Source organism: Oryzias melastigma, linkage group LG12, assembly GCF_002922805.2.
Source record: "Oryzias melastigma strain HK-1 linkage group LG12, ASM292280v2, whole genome shotgun sequence".
NCBI classification, from domain to species: Eukaryota; Metazoa; Chordata; class Actinopteri; order Beloniformes; family Adrianichthyidae; genus Oryzias; species Oryzias melastigma.
In genome coordinates this window covers 17685355-17702340 of record NC_050523.1, presented here as the reverse complement: position 1 = coordinate 17702340, position 16986 = coordinate 17685355, and the positions used below count along the sequence as shown (strand labels likewise).

The 16986-nt window shown below is 40.7% G+C and overlaps 1 protein-coding gene across 1 annotated transcript in view; it reads left to right on the top strand.

Moving 5' to 3' along the window:
- Positions 1 to 1261: 1261 nt before the first annotated feature.
- The window catches only part of grin3a (glutamate receptor, ionotropic, N-methyl-D-aspartate 3A), a 55034-nt gene continuing 39309 nt past the window's right edge, over positions 1262 to 16986 (top strand). The window contains exons 1-2 of the mRNA XM_024299447.2: positions 1262 to 2739; positions 15242 to 15933. Coding sequence (XP_024155215.1) covers positions 2032 to 2739; positions 15242 to 15933 — 1400 coding nt within the window. The 5' untranslated portion in view covers positions 1262 to 2031. The remainder of the gene's footprint in view (positions 2740 to 15241; positions 15934 to 16986) is intronic.

Below are 16986 nucleotides of genomic sequence, written 5' to 3'. Positions count from 1 at the left end.
GTTAAAAATGAGCGCAAGATAACATCGGCCATTAATAACTATAAAATAAAATGACCCGGAGGGCCGGATGCGGCCCCCGGGTCTTGACTTTGACACATTTATATGAGGCATTTCTGTGATAAATTATTTAATCTCTGTTGTTGATATTTATGTGCTACTTTTGTTGTTCTTTATTAAGTGTTTCATTGTGTAAGAAAAGATTAGGTGCATAGTACTTTTTAAGTACTTTGAATTCATGTGGTGAGTTTATGTATTCATGGTACTTGTGTAGGAAGAGAGGAAATACCTTTCGAGTACTTGAATTCATGTGGTACGTTTATGTGTTTCATTGTACTTACAATGTTTAAGGAGAGATTAGGTACGCAGAAAGTAACTTTTAAATACTTTGAATTTATGTGGTGAGTTTATGTGCCACCTAAATACCTATGTAAGTACCATGTAAAAACACAGTAGGTACCTTGTAAGTACAAAGCAAGTAGGCCTACTTTGTATGTACCTCTTTGGTACCATAACTAGTAAGTACCAGAAACACTATACATTTTTTAAAAAGTCCTATAGTTACAATTTCTATCTGTTTATAATCCACTTTGAAATTTTGATAATATCATTCTGAATGCCAAACACTTGGCTTTATCATAGTACATTTGATTTTACTGTCAGAAATGATTGATGAATTGCCATAAATGTATTCTAAGTACTATTCTGTTTATTGTGTTTATATCCACCTCATACTCTGTAAAGTGAAACATTTGATCAGTTAAGAAAAGCTATGTCATTTTTTTACATTTAAAATGATCAGTTTTCAACAAATTAAAAATTTTAGTTAAATATTTAATTTAATAAAAAAAAATATATTTTTAATTAAAATAATTACAGAACTTTTGTTAATTGATCCGATCTTTTGCTTTTTACAGTGTATGTGTATACTTATTTAACTTATACTTATTGGATGTTTAGATGCTGCACTTACAGCTTGTTGCACTCTGGTTAGAGGCAAACTTTGTTATCTTGTCAATGACAATACAGTCTAATCTAAATATCTTTACATAAGTGGCATAATTTTATTATTCCAAGTAAACTAGCAAAACTTAAAAGTGACCAAAACATTAAGATATGAGATGAATTTAATTTATTCTTTGATGAAAAAGGACCTTTAAAATTATATGGTTCTTTTTTTTATGTGTTTTAACACTAAAATCAGTAAATAATTAAAATTACTAATGTGTTTGTTTTTTTCTTTTATTTAACATTTTTTGTACATGCATGAGTCAGTGTGAGGGTGCGGGGGGTGTTCTGCTCTTGCTTGATTTATAGAAAAGTCAAAGTTTGCATTTTATTCGAAAACTGTTGCTTCCTTTCTGGAAACTGCAGCTCGCTGCGGGTCGCTGCGGGTCTCTGCGGGTTAGCATCACGGGGTTAAAGTGAGGACGGGGTTAACTTTTTTTCCAAAAGCGTGCGCACAAAGCTTCAGAGCCAGAGGTCTCGCCACCGTCGTGAGTGTCTGCACGGATTCGAACCCGCTGCGCTTCAGAGGATTGTGTTTCCATCAGCAGGAAGCAGCAGTGCCCTTGCTCTGGGGATGATGATGATGCTGATGATGAGGAGGATGGGATGGTTTTTGGAGGAAGCCATTAAGCCCTCACAGTCCTGCGTTGGTGGATTCCACCTGTTTGGAATGGTTCTTGTGCGCACGAGGCTGTTTCCGGCCTCTCCTCTGCTGGGAATGCCTTCCACTTTTCCACTCCGCCTCTGGAATATGTGGGAAATCCAACGTTTGTAGTTTAACAATCAACCGGCTTGAATGATGAAAATCCTTTGAGATGAAAAGTGGCACTTTTGGGGATCGTCTTATGCTCGCGCGCGGCTTGTGCCTCGTCTCGCGCCCGCACAGCCAGTTGGAGAAACGCACAAGTTTGACGCGAGCTGGAGCCGTAGAGGGAGCGGGGGGAGCACTCGGGCCAAAGGCGGGGGGGCAGCAGGGGGACCGACGGAGCGGCTGGACAGGAGAAGCGGCGCAGCTGTGGCGCGGGGATGCTGGTGAGGATGATGATGGTGGCGAGTGGAGCGGCGCACCGAGCAGGCACCGAGCTCTCGCCGCTGCGTCTCCTGCTGTGCGCCCTCGTGCTGCTCCCGCCATGCGCCTTCTCGCACCCGCAGCCGTGCCAGGTGCTGAAACGGATCGGCCACACGGTCCGGGTGGGGGCTCTGCACGTCCAGCCCCGCTTGCTGTCCACAACTGAGGACTGGGGCGCCTTGGCGGTGGAGTTGGGCACGCAGGTGAAAGCAAGCGCCGGTGCGCCTGGATACGCCAACCTCAGGACTAAAGTCGCCGCCAACACTCAGAGGAGCGCCAACAGGAGCAAAAGCCAGGCGCGCCAGCGGGACTCCTCCAAGGAGGAGCGCGTTTTCGCCCCCAGAGACTCGGTCCTGCTGGCGGTGGAGGCTCTGAACCGGGCCGGTTTGCTGCCTTTCAACCTGTCCCTGGAGCTGGTCATGGCTGTGGGCTCTGCGCTCGGGGAGCTCCCCGCCTTCTCCTACTCCTCTGTGGGCATTCCCGAGGACGAAGACCCGCTGTCTTTTCTGGAGAGCGTGTGTCACACGGTGGTCGTGCAGGGAGTTTCTGCCATGATCGCCTTTCCGCGCAACCGGGAGGAGCTCATTAAGTTGGAATTCGTTTCGCTGTCGCTTCAGGTGCCGGTAGTCAGCCTTGTGCAGAGGGAGTTCACGCGCCACAGCGAGGTAAACAAACAGGAGAAAAACAAACTAACAAACACACTCATTAGAACTTAAACTGTCTGCAAAGATGCGTCATGCGTTAAGCTGCAACATCCACTGAAGGAGAAACGCTTCAGTTTGATGCATCGAATTTTGTTTTGCTTGTGAGGCAAATTTCATAAATGCATCATAATTCAGCTGCTGATGGAGGAGACTTTCCTCCTCCTGTCTCCAGCTTTTATAGGTAACACGGTCTGTTCCACTCCACTCAGTTTGGACTGAACTGCTGCTGCTAACCTTCACTGAAGATTACACCGAAAATCAAACAAGCTGTTGCTCCCAGAACAGTGTGCTCTGTCCATGGTGCTGAAAGCCAAGGCCGGATGCAGGCTCGGGTGAGAGGGGGGCAGTGCCCTCCTTTGATGGTGTCCCTGCCCCCCTTCAAAGGGGGACAAATATCCCAAAACAATCAAAAATAATAAATTCAGCCTCAACAGGGAACAAATCAGTGTCGTGCTTGTGCCCATCCCAAGCCCAATAAATGCAGTATCAGGATAAGAATTCAACATATAACTTTATAGACACATCAAATATAGGACAACAAAGATATATAACTGATATGGTGATAAGTATTCTATGCATTTTTATTCATCCACCAGTGGAGCTGGCTAAATCCACGCCAGACTTTCAGCCTTTTAACATTTGATTTCATTCTCAGCAGAAAACCTGACTGATGCCAAATGCTGTGCATTCCTCTGCACTCATAAACAAATGATCTGTTGGTAGAGAGAGTCTATTATGTCACGCTGTGTTGCATGATGGGGCATCTTGTAATACGTCCAGAGTGTGAAAAATGATGTGCTGAAGAGACGAGGCTAAAAAGGAGAAACAGAAAAAGTCTGTTTCTTAAAAAAATGGATTTGTGGTCTGCACAAAATCCCCTCTGACTGCATTTTTTTTTTTTGGAAGTATGGTACTTTTGAGGTTAACTCTGTCATCATGCTCTAACAGGACTCCGAATCCAATCTGAGGTCAGGATTTTATGTGAAGCTATTTCTGAGGTCCAGGCTCTTCAAAATAAGTCCGTTTTGACTCTAAATTAGACATAAATAAGTGTAGTAAATATATATAGAGAGTGTTTTCAGCTAAATAACCAACAGTAGAAGCACTGAGTTGTGTTTTTGTGATAGTGTGACTATAGGCCTGGGAGGAGGAGCCTGGCTCTTGCATAATGACAGCAGTCATGTGCTCCACTTCCAACCCTGATGCAGACGATGAATGAAAGTCTATTTTAAGAGTCAAAATGTTCATAGAAACCAAAGTTTTAGACATGAAAATTATTCGTTTTGGTGAATAGATATACTTGTGTTTTTAAGTAAAACAAAACAATGGATCTTAACAAATAAAGCCTGGAGCTACTTCACATCGCCCTCGGCAACATGCATTAAAGGGGCCACTTCCAATGAAAAGTCTATGCAAACGTGGGCTTCCACCTTCAAAATTCTGATGTTCATGTCCAGCTACACAATCGTTTTAAGACTCAAAACACTCAGGAATTGAACGCACGCTGAAAGTTTAACCACATGGACTTTTACCAATCAGGGATTTAGTGGTAACATGGATGACGTCCCCTTTATGTCCCTTTACCATTTGAAAATTAATCAAAGACGAGAAATTAAGAATTGCAACTAGAATTATGTGCCACCAAGTTTTTCAAAATTAGAAATAGAGCTGTGAAAGAAAAAGCCTGGAGCAAGATTTGCAGCACTATGACATTTTACTGTAGTGGTGGACATGAGCTAAAAAACAGAAAAACAAGAAGAGGAAGAAGAAGCCCCTCCCTGCTTGTCCTGTGTGAACACCAGGCTAGACGCACGTTTATCGTCTGTAGAAAAGATATACAGAAACATTTTCCCTCTCCAGGCTCACTGAGCGATCTACAACCTTGATATTTCCTGCAGGCCTCCTCTGGACAGATTTGCCCATTTTTCGCTCGAAGCCTGTATCCACTTTTAAAGGCAGTTGTGACTACGACATAAGATGCAACTGAGGACGACATAGACAAAAGACGAAAAACATGAGGTGATCATTTAATCAGGGGTCCTGAAACTCTTTCTTGTGAGGCCCACATAACCGTTTCCTTCTCTCATGTGAGGTCAGCTTGTAGGCTATCAGAAAAGTGTAACAATCACAGCCTAAATGTAAAAATTTATGTCTTTCCAGAAAGACACACATAGACACATTTTAAATAAATATTTTTTGTCATCTTTACAGAAAAAAATAATACTAAAACATTTTAAAAATTAAACCAATAAATAGTCTTATCGAATTATAGTTCAGACTGCAAGATAAAAAGTCAAGTTATATGTGGGTCTTGACCAAATTAAGAAAAAAAAAACAATTGCGCATCTCTTATCGTGTTTGGGGGCGTGGCCAAAGGTGTAGGCGGGCCGCCATAGTTTGGAAAACCCTGATCTAAACATCCCTTTGAAAGATCCACGCCAGAGTTCAATACGCTGCTGATGACGAAGTATAGTATTGTATTACTGGGATACTTTTAGGATTAAAGCATGTGTATAAAAGTTTAACACAATGTTTTGTTCTTTGGTTTGAGCAGCATTTTAGTGAAAATCAGGAGAAAAAAAAATCATATTTCAGTTTAAAGGATTCACCAAAAAAACTGCTAAAGTGGACAATTTCAACTTTTGACAATCTCAACTGCTATTCAGCCCTTCTGTATCAACAAGCATACAATATTTAATATTAATGTATTTACTTTAACACGCATGACATAAAAGTTATTATTATTATTATTATTATTATTATTAATGTAACCAGGGTGCATCCCATTGAGATTTAAAGCCTCTTTTTCAAGGTAGGCATGAATCAATACAATAATAAAATACAACAAATGTTAAACATATATGGTTTGTCCCATTTCAGGTCACATACGATTAGACATTTGTTCAAAAAGGCAGGAAAGGATATCCATTAAAAGATAAAGTCAGATGAGTTTGCATGTGAATGAGATCTTCATGTTACGCCAAATGAGGCTTTGATTTAAAGTCAACATAAGCAAAAACGCTTCAGAACATCACCTGCACTGAATACAAATAAAACAAGATCTCCCCTGTTATGAAGAAGGAGAAGAATGTCCTTACTGTACAAGAATACAAACATTAGATTGAAACCACATAAAATAAGTTTCTTTTTTTTAATATATTTTTTTATAAAGTAAAAGTGGTATGGCTACCCTCACAGCCTCGTACAGAACAAATACCATACCAACCCTTTTTCTATTATTGTTGTGTTTATGAAAAAAAAAAAAAAACGTTTACAAAACAATAGAGGTCTTTTTTTTCAATTGGCTGAATCCGGAGGATCAAAAAAACAATTTCAAACAACCTGAAAATGTTTTTTCTTGATTACCCAGATGAAGAATTTTGTTTCCTATTATGAAGCTCAGTTGTGTTATCAAGGTAGGAAATCATATTGACATTTTGAGGTATAATAAAAGAATCCTGGATGTTATTGGCAGAATACACAAGTTTTCAAAGTACATTTTTTAAAAGTTGTATGAATTAACATCTAAAATATTGAAAAAAATGAGATCTAGTTGACATCTTAAGAATTTTTTTTTTTTTTTGAGGGACGTATTTCACCCTCAAGAGGCCCAAAGTGTTTTAAGGTAAAGTTTAGTTCATAAAAGCTTCTTCATTTTGTTTTTTTATCTTAGTGGATTTGTTGAAAATGTCCTGGTTTCTTTGGAGTCATAGTCCTACTGTATTTCTAAATCTGATCCAATTATTTTGAATCACCTTCCCCGTTGATCTGAAATGAGTGCGGAGAGATGCTGCTGTTGGGGTTTTCTGAGCATTTACAGTTGGATAGATTGTCCTGAAGGGAGTCTTTATCAGCTGATTGGCAAATATGGCCATAGATGGCCTGTTAAACTATTTAATCTGACCTGCCAAAGTGGAAAAATTGATTTAAATTACCAGTAATTATGTTTTATTTTCCCTGTAGTTAAAGCGTCTCCCCATAGATGGTGTACTACAAATAAAATCCTTTTTGTCCAGGTGCAGAAAGTTCTTCTGCATTCATGTAGTTTTTGAAGATTTCTTGTTTTTCTAATATTCATGTGTGATTTCCAGGTCGGACAGTCATTCTTATGATTATTCCAACTCTACATGTGTTTGAGTTTTCCCTGACTGGCATCAACCCATTAGTGAAAATGGCACTAAAAAAATCCACAGTTTTGACATAAAGACTCCAACATGTTCTGCTTTGAAGTTTTTGTCCAGATCCCATGTTATTTTTTTCTTTTACAAGGTGAATTACCAAAGCATACCATGAATCTGCTCCTGGTCCAGCCCTTCTTTCAAATTTTAGAACCCTTTTTGGCATATGAGTAAAAAAAGTTGGCCCACCTCTGGTTTAAGCGATTAATGGATTCTAAGAAGAGGCAGCTTTGTTACTGAGATGCAGCATTTTACAGACGACAAGTGTTTACGCAAAAATGTGATTTATCTGATTCTGTTACAGCTAACAGATGCTTTTCTTATCAAATGAGTCAGCTGATGATGATGTCATTGGCAACATCTCCGGTGTTAACAAAGTTAATGATTGGACAGTCTGCTGCATTGTGATTACAAGACCTGCGATAGTTATGTTGATGAAAGGAAGTCTGAAAGTTATGCTGAAATAATAGTATGATCTTTAGAAAAAAACACGAAGACTAGGATTCACCATTATTTCACTTCCGGAGTTGTTGTTGTTCACCTTTACCCCATCAAGGGGTTGCCACAGTGATGATTCACATAGGCGGTTTGGCAGAGATATTTACACCGGATCCCCTTTCTCACACAGACCTGTGTTTTCTCCGAGCTGGGGACCAGCATATGGAGACCCAGGTTTTTACCTCTTTATGGTTACATATTTAGGCCAAATTTGAATTCTTCCCTACCTCTCCAATTGTAGGGGTCTTTAGAGGTGTCAGAAATAGCTTTTTTTAAAGGGATCCTCTGCCTTCCACAGCAAGAGTGTTCTGTGTCGCTTTAACTCATGCTATTTTTCCATAACTCTCTGTTTGGAGGGTTAAATGTTGGGGTAGGGAGAAGCTGTAGGAGAAGAATTCAGATTTGGCCTAAACCACATGTGAAGAGTCCTGCCTAAGGACCTGTAAAGATCATTGCACACCCGGGGAATTGAACCCTGATTTCCCATGTCTGTCCTTCACTTAGCCAACTGAGCTATTCAGCCACATTTAACTTTCACTGTCAATTTGTAAATATGTAAGAACTCCTGTTCTTTGATTTAAAAATATAATAAAATTTTTGTCTCTTTATGTCATGCCCTTGTAACAGACACGGTCAGAACATTTCTGTGTGCGATGAAAACACAAGATGGGCAATTCGTAAACGGGATTTTGACGATGACAGAGAAGAACAAAAGTTCAGGCAGAAGATTAAGCAGGCAGGGAGGGGACCAGATCTGAAAAGGGGTCAGACTCCCCGCAGCTCTTAGCAGGCAGGACACAGCTGGGCAACAGGCTGGGGCAACAAAGTCTATCAGGGGTGGTTGGTTCCAGGACGAGCAGAGGAAGACATCTTTTTGACAGTTCTCCCTCCAGTTCACAGGCTTGGATACAGCTCACAGGTTAACTCAAGAACCAGAGTTTTCTCACCGGACAGGCAGAAGTACAGACAGGGGGCAGACGGGGGCAATTCCAGGGCAGATCGGGGGTCAAAGCAGATTGGGATTCAAGCAACCAGGCTGGAGGGCTGTGAAGAGACAACAGCTTTCTAGGAGTAGTACTGTTGGTGAGCAGAGCTGGAAATAGGCAGGTGATGAAGGGGGGTGTTGCTGAGGAAGGCAGAGCAGAAACGGGGAGGGGCAGAATCCTGACACTGAAGGTTTAACCCCTTAAACCCAGAGCTTTAGCTTCTTTCATTTACCGTAACTCTTCAATCTCAAGTATCGTAAATCCATATTGCAATAATAAAACAAACTATCACTTGTAAATTTACACCAACATTGTGGGACAAAAAAAAAGAAGCAACTCCAAGTTTACTTATGATACCTCTAAAACATTTGCACTTATCTTAATGCTAATATTCAACTGTTTAAATGCTAATATGCTGGGAGGCTTTACTGAAGTTTCACTGCAGACTATAAAACCTACGGTCCATTCTGTGTTTTAATCCTTTCACACTCGAGATGTCGCCAGCAACACCAAACAATACAAACTCTTTGATCATTTACATGATCAGCTGATTATAATGAGGAGAAAAGTGACTTTTCACCAAATTATCAGCTAAAAGCTGCTTTTCTCCCTGGCAGAATCAGCTAATTTACTTTGATTATGTCAACGTTTGAAGACAGCTACAGACAGGCAGGATCCTAAAAGGATCTATTTACATCAACTGTTAGTTGCTGGTATAAAGGTTTATAGAGTTAACATTAAGTAGCTTTAAAAATCTATCAAGGGCCTTGGGGGAACACTGAAAATACATCCACAAACCAATCCCCAACATTAGCCGGACACGTTTCCAGCATACCTGCTGGATATAAAAAAAGAGGTGCAGATCCCTGGAAGGTTCAGCGGACAGTAGAAGTAACCCGATCCAGGATGCCGAGTGCTTATGTGAGACTACTAAGAAAATCACTTTGCTCCTGTATGACTCAGTCTGGTTTCTTTAGAAAATCCCATCTGAAGGCTGACTGCAGCTTCTTCAAAAGTGTCAAACCATATTTACAGCTTCAAGGGAATCTCTTGACTTTTTATTCTCTGAAATGATTTGACTTTTGCCCCATTTAGTTCCGGTTTAGTTCAAATCAAGGTCAGACAGATTTTTTTTTTAAACTAGGATTAATCATTCATACTGAAACATTTGATACAAAAGTCGGTGCACACCTTAAATGTCAATGATCCAAAGTCTGGACTTATAAGTAAGTCTGGATCCTGCTCCTCAGTGCACTGAGCAGGACTCAATGATTGGGGGAATGGGAACAGAAATCTCATTGGAGCACCTTGAAAATGAGCTATTGCATCTCAAGAGACAGACCTTTGGTAAATTCAAACCCAGAGAGGAGATAGTTTCCGCTGAGAAACGGGTCTGTGGTGCCAACGCAAGATGCTGTAATCATTGGATCGTAGTGCAGCAAAATAAACAAAGACAGCAAAGCCCAAAAACCAGAAGTGTAACTAGACTGACATAAATGGACGAGAACCGAAACATCCACAAATTAGAACCCAACTAATACCAAAAACAAGCAGTGTACCGGTGCAGGAATCTCCACGATGTATTCATGTCTCATTGGCTTCTAAACAAATTGCTGCCAGTTAAAGACTCAGCCTCCAACAACTGGGTCATAAACACTTTGTTTGCTGAGAATAAACTCACTCTGAAGACGATTCTGCAAAAACCGGTGTTGTGTGCAGAGGCGAAGAGAAGATAAGACGGGAGTGTTTTCTTTGTTTCCTGATGACTAGTTCATTTGAAGATTAAGATGTTGGTTTAGTTATGGCTGCTGCTTCTCAGCAGACACTTTCAGAATGAATGACTGCTCTGCCTGCGGGGCCTTCATGCAGCGTCTAAGTATCTATTCAATAATAATACTGGCAGTGGCAAAAAGAGGTCAGTAATATGAGAGGATGAGGGCCTGTGGTAACTCTTTATGAAGTTCTGCCAAGAGTGGAGCAGATATAAACTCACAGGATGGAAACACAGACATTTTTATAGTTGTTTGATGACTTTTTTTTAAACAAAATTAACTTTGTTTCTATATTGGACCTCTTTACGTTCAAATTTTATGTCAGACTAGATTTGTATAAGGCTAACTGTCATTCAGTGAGACTTTATAAACAACGTTTACAATAACTGTAGAACGTGTTTGTTACATGCTACATGTTAGCTATGTTAGAAGCGTTAGCATATTTGCAATCTCTGTAACTCCCAATCTTGTTTGTAACACGTAAAAATAAACTGCTACCGCTAAAACAAATGTCACTGTCACTACGTTAACCCCCAAACTTGTTAGAAACACGTAAAAAAAAACACAGTCCGACAGCGCTACACGTTAGCCATGTTAGCATATTTACAATTGCACTTAATCCCAACTTTGTTTGCAACACTTGAAAAACTTGATACCATAAACTTTACTGTGTCCACGATATCTCCCAACCTTCTTAGAAACATGTAATAAAAAAAACATTCTGATAGCGCTACAAGTTAGCGCATTAGCTGCGTTAGCATATTAACAATCCCAGTTTTTTGCAACCTTGTTTGAAACATGCAAAAAACAAAAAAACAGACTGATACCATAAAAACAAACGTTACAAAAGTTACTGTGACTATGCTAACTCCCAACATTGTTAGAAAAATATTTAAAAAAACCAGTCCGAGAGCGCTACCTGTTAGCTGCGTTAGCGTATGAACAATCCCAGAAATTTTCAAGCTTGTTTGAAACACGTAAAAAAAAAGCAGACTGATAACACAAGAAAAAACTTCACTTTGGCTGCCCTAACTTCCAACCTTGTTAGAAATACTTAAAAAAAACAACAACAAAAAAAACACACACACACACACACAGTCCGATATTGGTATATGTTAGCCACGTTAGCAGAATTACAATACCTGAAACTCCCAACTTTATTTACAACACAAAAAAAACAGCTTGGCATTTTAACAGAGAGCCATGAACTCATCAAAATCGCTTCGACATCAGTACGCACAACCAGAATTAATCCATGCATAGGCACTCCAGACTTTAAGCCTTTCAAGTGTGCCTTACAGTGCAGAAAGTTCAGTACATAAAATGCAACAACGTCACAGAAAAGCACAAAATAAATTAAAAAAGGTGCTACAATGTCCCGAAGTACAACGTGTTCAGACTTGACATACAAAACGATGAAGCATGAGCAAAACTGATTACTCCCAGACCATTAACAGCAGCAGATCGACAAAGTTCTGCACGAGGGACGTGCGGCCAACTTTTTTGCAAATTATTTCCTCCATACTTGCATGAGGAACAAAGAGATTGTTGCAGATTTATGGAGATTACAGTGCAGAGGAGCCGGGGTTGAGGATAAATCCTCCAGTGCTCCTGGGAGATGAGAGGAGGTGAGAGTCTCATGCCCTGTGGACTGCATTACAATTCTCCTTCCACGATACAGGGCTTCAAAACCTGAAGTAAAATATGTGATAATGTATTTTGTTAGTGCCCCTGTTGATGCTGCATCCATCCACTCAAAAGGGGAAGATGAAGAATGTCTTTTTGCATACCTGTTGGGCAGCGTGATTAATTGAAGGCATTTAATTAACCAATAGATTTATTTTTAATGGAGTTTTAGTGCAAAGCTTGGGTAAAAGTTTTAGTCAATTAGGATGAGCTTTTCTGCGACTTTACTTTTTTTGTGGGTTTTTGGGAATAAACAAGGGCATGACTTGCTAATCGGCTGGGTGACCTGCACAGTCTGTGCTGCGTAGTTTACTGAGGCAGATCAGCCGGCTCATGCAGTCTGATCTATCCCAGTGCATTTGATCTAAATTATTACAGAACAGATTGTGTCAACTCTGAAAACGATCAGCTCTGATCTTGTGGTTTGCTGAAATCCTGTGAATGCATCATCATGCAAAGGTTGGATTTCAATAATATAGAATGCAGATCAATTTATGTGTGTCACTGTTTTTAGAAAATCCATCACTAACTGTTCAATATATGAACTAATTGCTAGAAGTTTTTCAGGATAGCATGTGCTGTTGATGTTCACCTAAAACAATAGAACAGAATGTTCTGTGAACATCAAAAACAAACCATTCCAATGAAAATGTGGCTTTTTTATCATGTTCTTGTAGCATTTTTCACACGATGGAGGACAAATATAAAAGAGTTTAAGATTAAAACTGTATTTCTTAGTATCTCCTTAGTCAAGATTGGATGGATCAGGAGCAAAGACAAACCCGCTGTTTGAAAAAGCTCCCGAAGTCTCCCTTCTCTGCTCCATTCTGATGCATTCACTTGCAGACAAATTGATCCATTACTCTCTTGGTTCTCCTCATCTGAGCGGCTATCTGGCTCAAAGTAGTACAGCTGGATAGCTCGTACATTGCTTGTTATTTTTGTAGCACCTATAATGTTAGCTTGGGCTTGTCAGCTAGCGGGAGAGAGTGTAAACAAAGGGATCATGGGAAGTGAGTGCTAGCATACTTATGTGCTAACAGTCCCACTTGTTTTTTTAATCTTTCGGCTTATATCTCCAGGAGGTAACACAGTGAATCAGCTTTCAAAGATCTGCACATTTGTTTTGGTAGGATTTTTACACTGAACTACCCTCCTGACACAACCTTGTATTTTATCCGGACTGGGGACCGGCACAGGGAGAACCAATCTTGGCTACAAGGTTAACGGTAGCGTGCAGGGTCTTACCTAATGACCCAGACTGGAAGAAGACCATCGGCCCCTTGGGAAACAAACCCTGATTACCAATGTACCAGCCCTACACCTAGCCAACTGAGCCATCCAACCACCTTCATCCCACCCACAACTCAGAGGCAAATTTCTGAAGAGCTAGTTCCACGCTGCAGAAAATTTGATTTATGATAGCGATATAGGCTTTTGATTTTGGTTAAAAAATGGCAATTCATAATTAAAAGATCACTGCATGGGAATACTTTTACAACAGATAAAAATACAGTTGGACTGGGACTTTCAAGACTGTAAAAAAGACAATCTCTGTTATTGATCAGGAAAAAGTGTAAAGAGTGTGACTGGTTTGTATGCAGAATAAATAATGAAAATCTTGTGTTGATGAATCCCCGGATTAAAAAAAAAAAAAAGAAAAAGGCAATGTTTGTATAAATGTGGCATTTTTCCTAATCTACCCTCTTAAAAAATACATGCAAACACAGACAGCTAAGTATTTTCTTCAAAGTCCCCCTCCAATCGTCTTTGATGTATTGTTAAAGCGCTCCCAGTAGATTTTTAATTATGCTGTTTTTAGCCAAAATGATAAAAAAAAATAAAAAAAAAACGTCATTTTCATGGACATAGTTTCTGCAGAGCGGTGGTAGTTCATTCAAAAATTGCCTTTGGTTTGTGAGCGGGACTGTTGGAGTGGAGTAAGCCTGCCCTGACTTCCCATCATCCATTTGTTTACACGCTCTCCCACTAGCTTACAACCCCAATCTAACATTAGCATTGAAACAAAAATGGCGAGCAATGTCGGAGCTATCCAGCCGTACCGTTTTGAGCCACATACGGGCTTTTTCCAACAACTGCTCCTGCTTCACAATGATTTCAATAAAGAAATACTCAGAAATGTAATTTTAAGAATTATTTACATTTGTATAAGTCATCCATCATGAGAAGAATGCCACAAGATCATGTTAAAAAAAAAAAAAAAAAACAATTTTCAATGGAGTGGTTCTTTAAACACACAAAAATACTTTTTCTCAAACTGGTCCTTCCCCCAATTAAAGCAGTAAAGAAAAATTCTTGAGTGCATTTTTTTTTTTTTTTTGCATTTATTTTAATGGGGTTTTATGGGGTTTTACGGGAGCAAAGCCACCAAATGTAGCAGAATAAGTAAAAGATCTTTTTAGGCTGGAACATGGCCAGCAGCCGTTTTTCAGCATACAAAAAAATGAGTCAAATTAGCCAGGAGATGTAATCCCACCCGTGTGATCATTTGAGACATTTTTCCTCTGAGGGTGGCGGAGCCCATTTACAACACATGTCAGGAGTCCCATTCCCCACGTTCGGGGCAATTTCTAAGCACACACGCAGCCAAATGCAGAATCTGTTGCATTTGATCTTGTTCATTCCATCTCTTATTGAAGTGCAGCGATATGGAATTTACCCAGACAAGCAAGCTAAAGATGAAACATTTGCTTTGTGTTTATGAATGCTCTCAATCCGGCTTTGGCGTGAAGAGTGGGGGATCACAGGCTTCACTCGATGTGAAATTAAAACCCCAATGATTCGCAACTTTATGAATCATCAATGACTGTGGGAATTCACTTTGATCTCAGGGTGGTCTCCAAAAAATACAGATTCTGGGTGTGTTTTCTCATTGGCCAGAGAATAAAAAAGTAGCATGAATATAACTCTTAAGATGTAAGTAATGATATTCATGGGAGCAGGAAAGAGGAGCTGAAATCCATTATATCTAGCAGACGTTTTTTTTCTGTTGGAACAAATTGAAGTCTGAGATTGAAAGTAATTTTTCTCTTGAATTTACCAACCTTTGGCTCCTTTTTCTTCCTTCTTCTGTCTTTCCCCTTGTGTCCTCTTCTACATATCATCGTCTGGTGCTGATTTCTTTCCATTGTCTGCCTTCTTACCTCTCAACGCACCTCCATCCAAACCTCAAATGCTGTGTCTCTCCCACCGTCAATCACTTGCAACTAATTCTGTCTTTATTGCCTCTTGTCCATCATTATTTATTCATTTGAATAATTTATTGTGTACTTTACACAACTTTCACTCTTCTTCCACCCCCTCTTCCCGTCTGGCTTTGCAGAATCCTCTTCATTTCCAAATGGCGATGCGGACTGTAGAGGCTCCGCCCTCGCATCTCCTCTACCGCCTGCTGATGATGAATGGCTGGTGGGACATCAGCATTCTGCTGTGCCAGGAGTGGAACATCAGCGACTTCCTCTTCCTCATCAAGAACAACAGCCGCTTCCACCTGGGCACGCTAGTCAACTTGACCGCCACGGCTCTGTCGGCGTCTTCATTTCCATCCTCGGCGGGAGCTTCAGCGGAGGCGTCCTCCCCTCCTTATTTTACCTCTGCGGCGTCATCTGCTTCATCTTCCAAATCAGACCACCAGCAGGTGCTCATGCGGCAGCTGGAGGCCCTGAGAGAACCCTCGTCCATTAAAGGGGTGGTGATGTTTGGGTGTGACATCCGCGAGGTGAGGCGTCTGTGGGCGTTGGCCACTCGGATGACTCTTCCAGAGTTTCAGTGGATCTTGGGGGACAGCCAGAATGTGGCAGAGCTGAGGACAGAGGGGTTACCTTTGGGGCTTTTGGCCCACGGTGTGATGGGATCACCTTCCCTGGATCACTATGTTCAAGACTCTTTGGAGCTGGTGGCTCGCGCGGTGGGCAGTGCAGCGCTGGAGAACCCTGCCATGGCGCTCATTCCGGGAACTACCAACTGCATGGATGCACAACAGCTTAACGGCAGCTCAGGGGAATTCTTGGCAAGGTAAGAAACGATTCCAGCTATGAAACCTGGTTTGGTAACAATGCAGTTCATAGGGGTCACAAACGGGCAGACAGCTGGTTCCAGGTGAAGCAGATGTATTAGTTCAGACAGGAACTGAGCACAGCTAAAAGTCCACAAAACTAAATCAGTGTCAGACAGGCAGAGGTTAATCATAAGCATGGCAGCATCAAAAAAGAGACTAGAGTTATCAGGATCCAGGCAAGGGTCAGGGCAATTAGAGAAGAAGCAGGGTCAGAAACAGAAGATCAGGTCCAGATAAAAACGCTCGGTAATGCAGACAGGGTGGGACAAACAATACTTTGCACTGAGTGAGGCTCTGTGCAGTGCTTGCCAATGAGTATCAGCTAGGTGGCATCTGGGGAGTGGAGTTGGACCAACTGGGAGCTATAGTGTTAAAACTCAGGAGACGGCTTCTGCCGGTGACCAGAGGGGAAGACAGAGCCCTGGCTCCTAACAATAGGCTTGCAACGATTCTTTTTCTCAATGATTTGATTCAAACCTCTATGTTTGGTCACAGTTTTGTTTTGGTGCGATATGTGATTTGTATGCACAAAACAACAACGTTACACTAAAAGTTAAAGTTTTCGTTTGTTAGTAAGCAGGTCACAATGTACAAAAGTAGCAGTAAAAAGTGTTGTACCCGACTCTCATACAGACGTTCAAAATGAATCAGCGAAATAAAAAGTTTGAAGAAGTGAACAACCCTGGCGAGGATTTCCAAACCAAAGCACCTTCATGTTTCCCTTTGTTTTGACCCACCCCCCCCCATAACTGCTGGCCAATCACTGAAGAGATCTTTAGTCATGTGGTTTTGTATACAAGTTTTGGTCCAGAAAACAATAGTCTGCTTGACTGCAATCTGAATACAGACCAAACGCATGGTTTAGGACTCAATCTGGACTAAATTAAGCGGACTTGATCCGGAACAAATCATTTTTTTTAGTCTGAATACAACCTTAGTAAAATTAAGTTTACAGAATTTGTTCCTAAAAAGAATTCCAGCACATATTTGATGTTTTTTTTTTTTTTTTT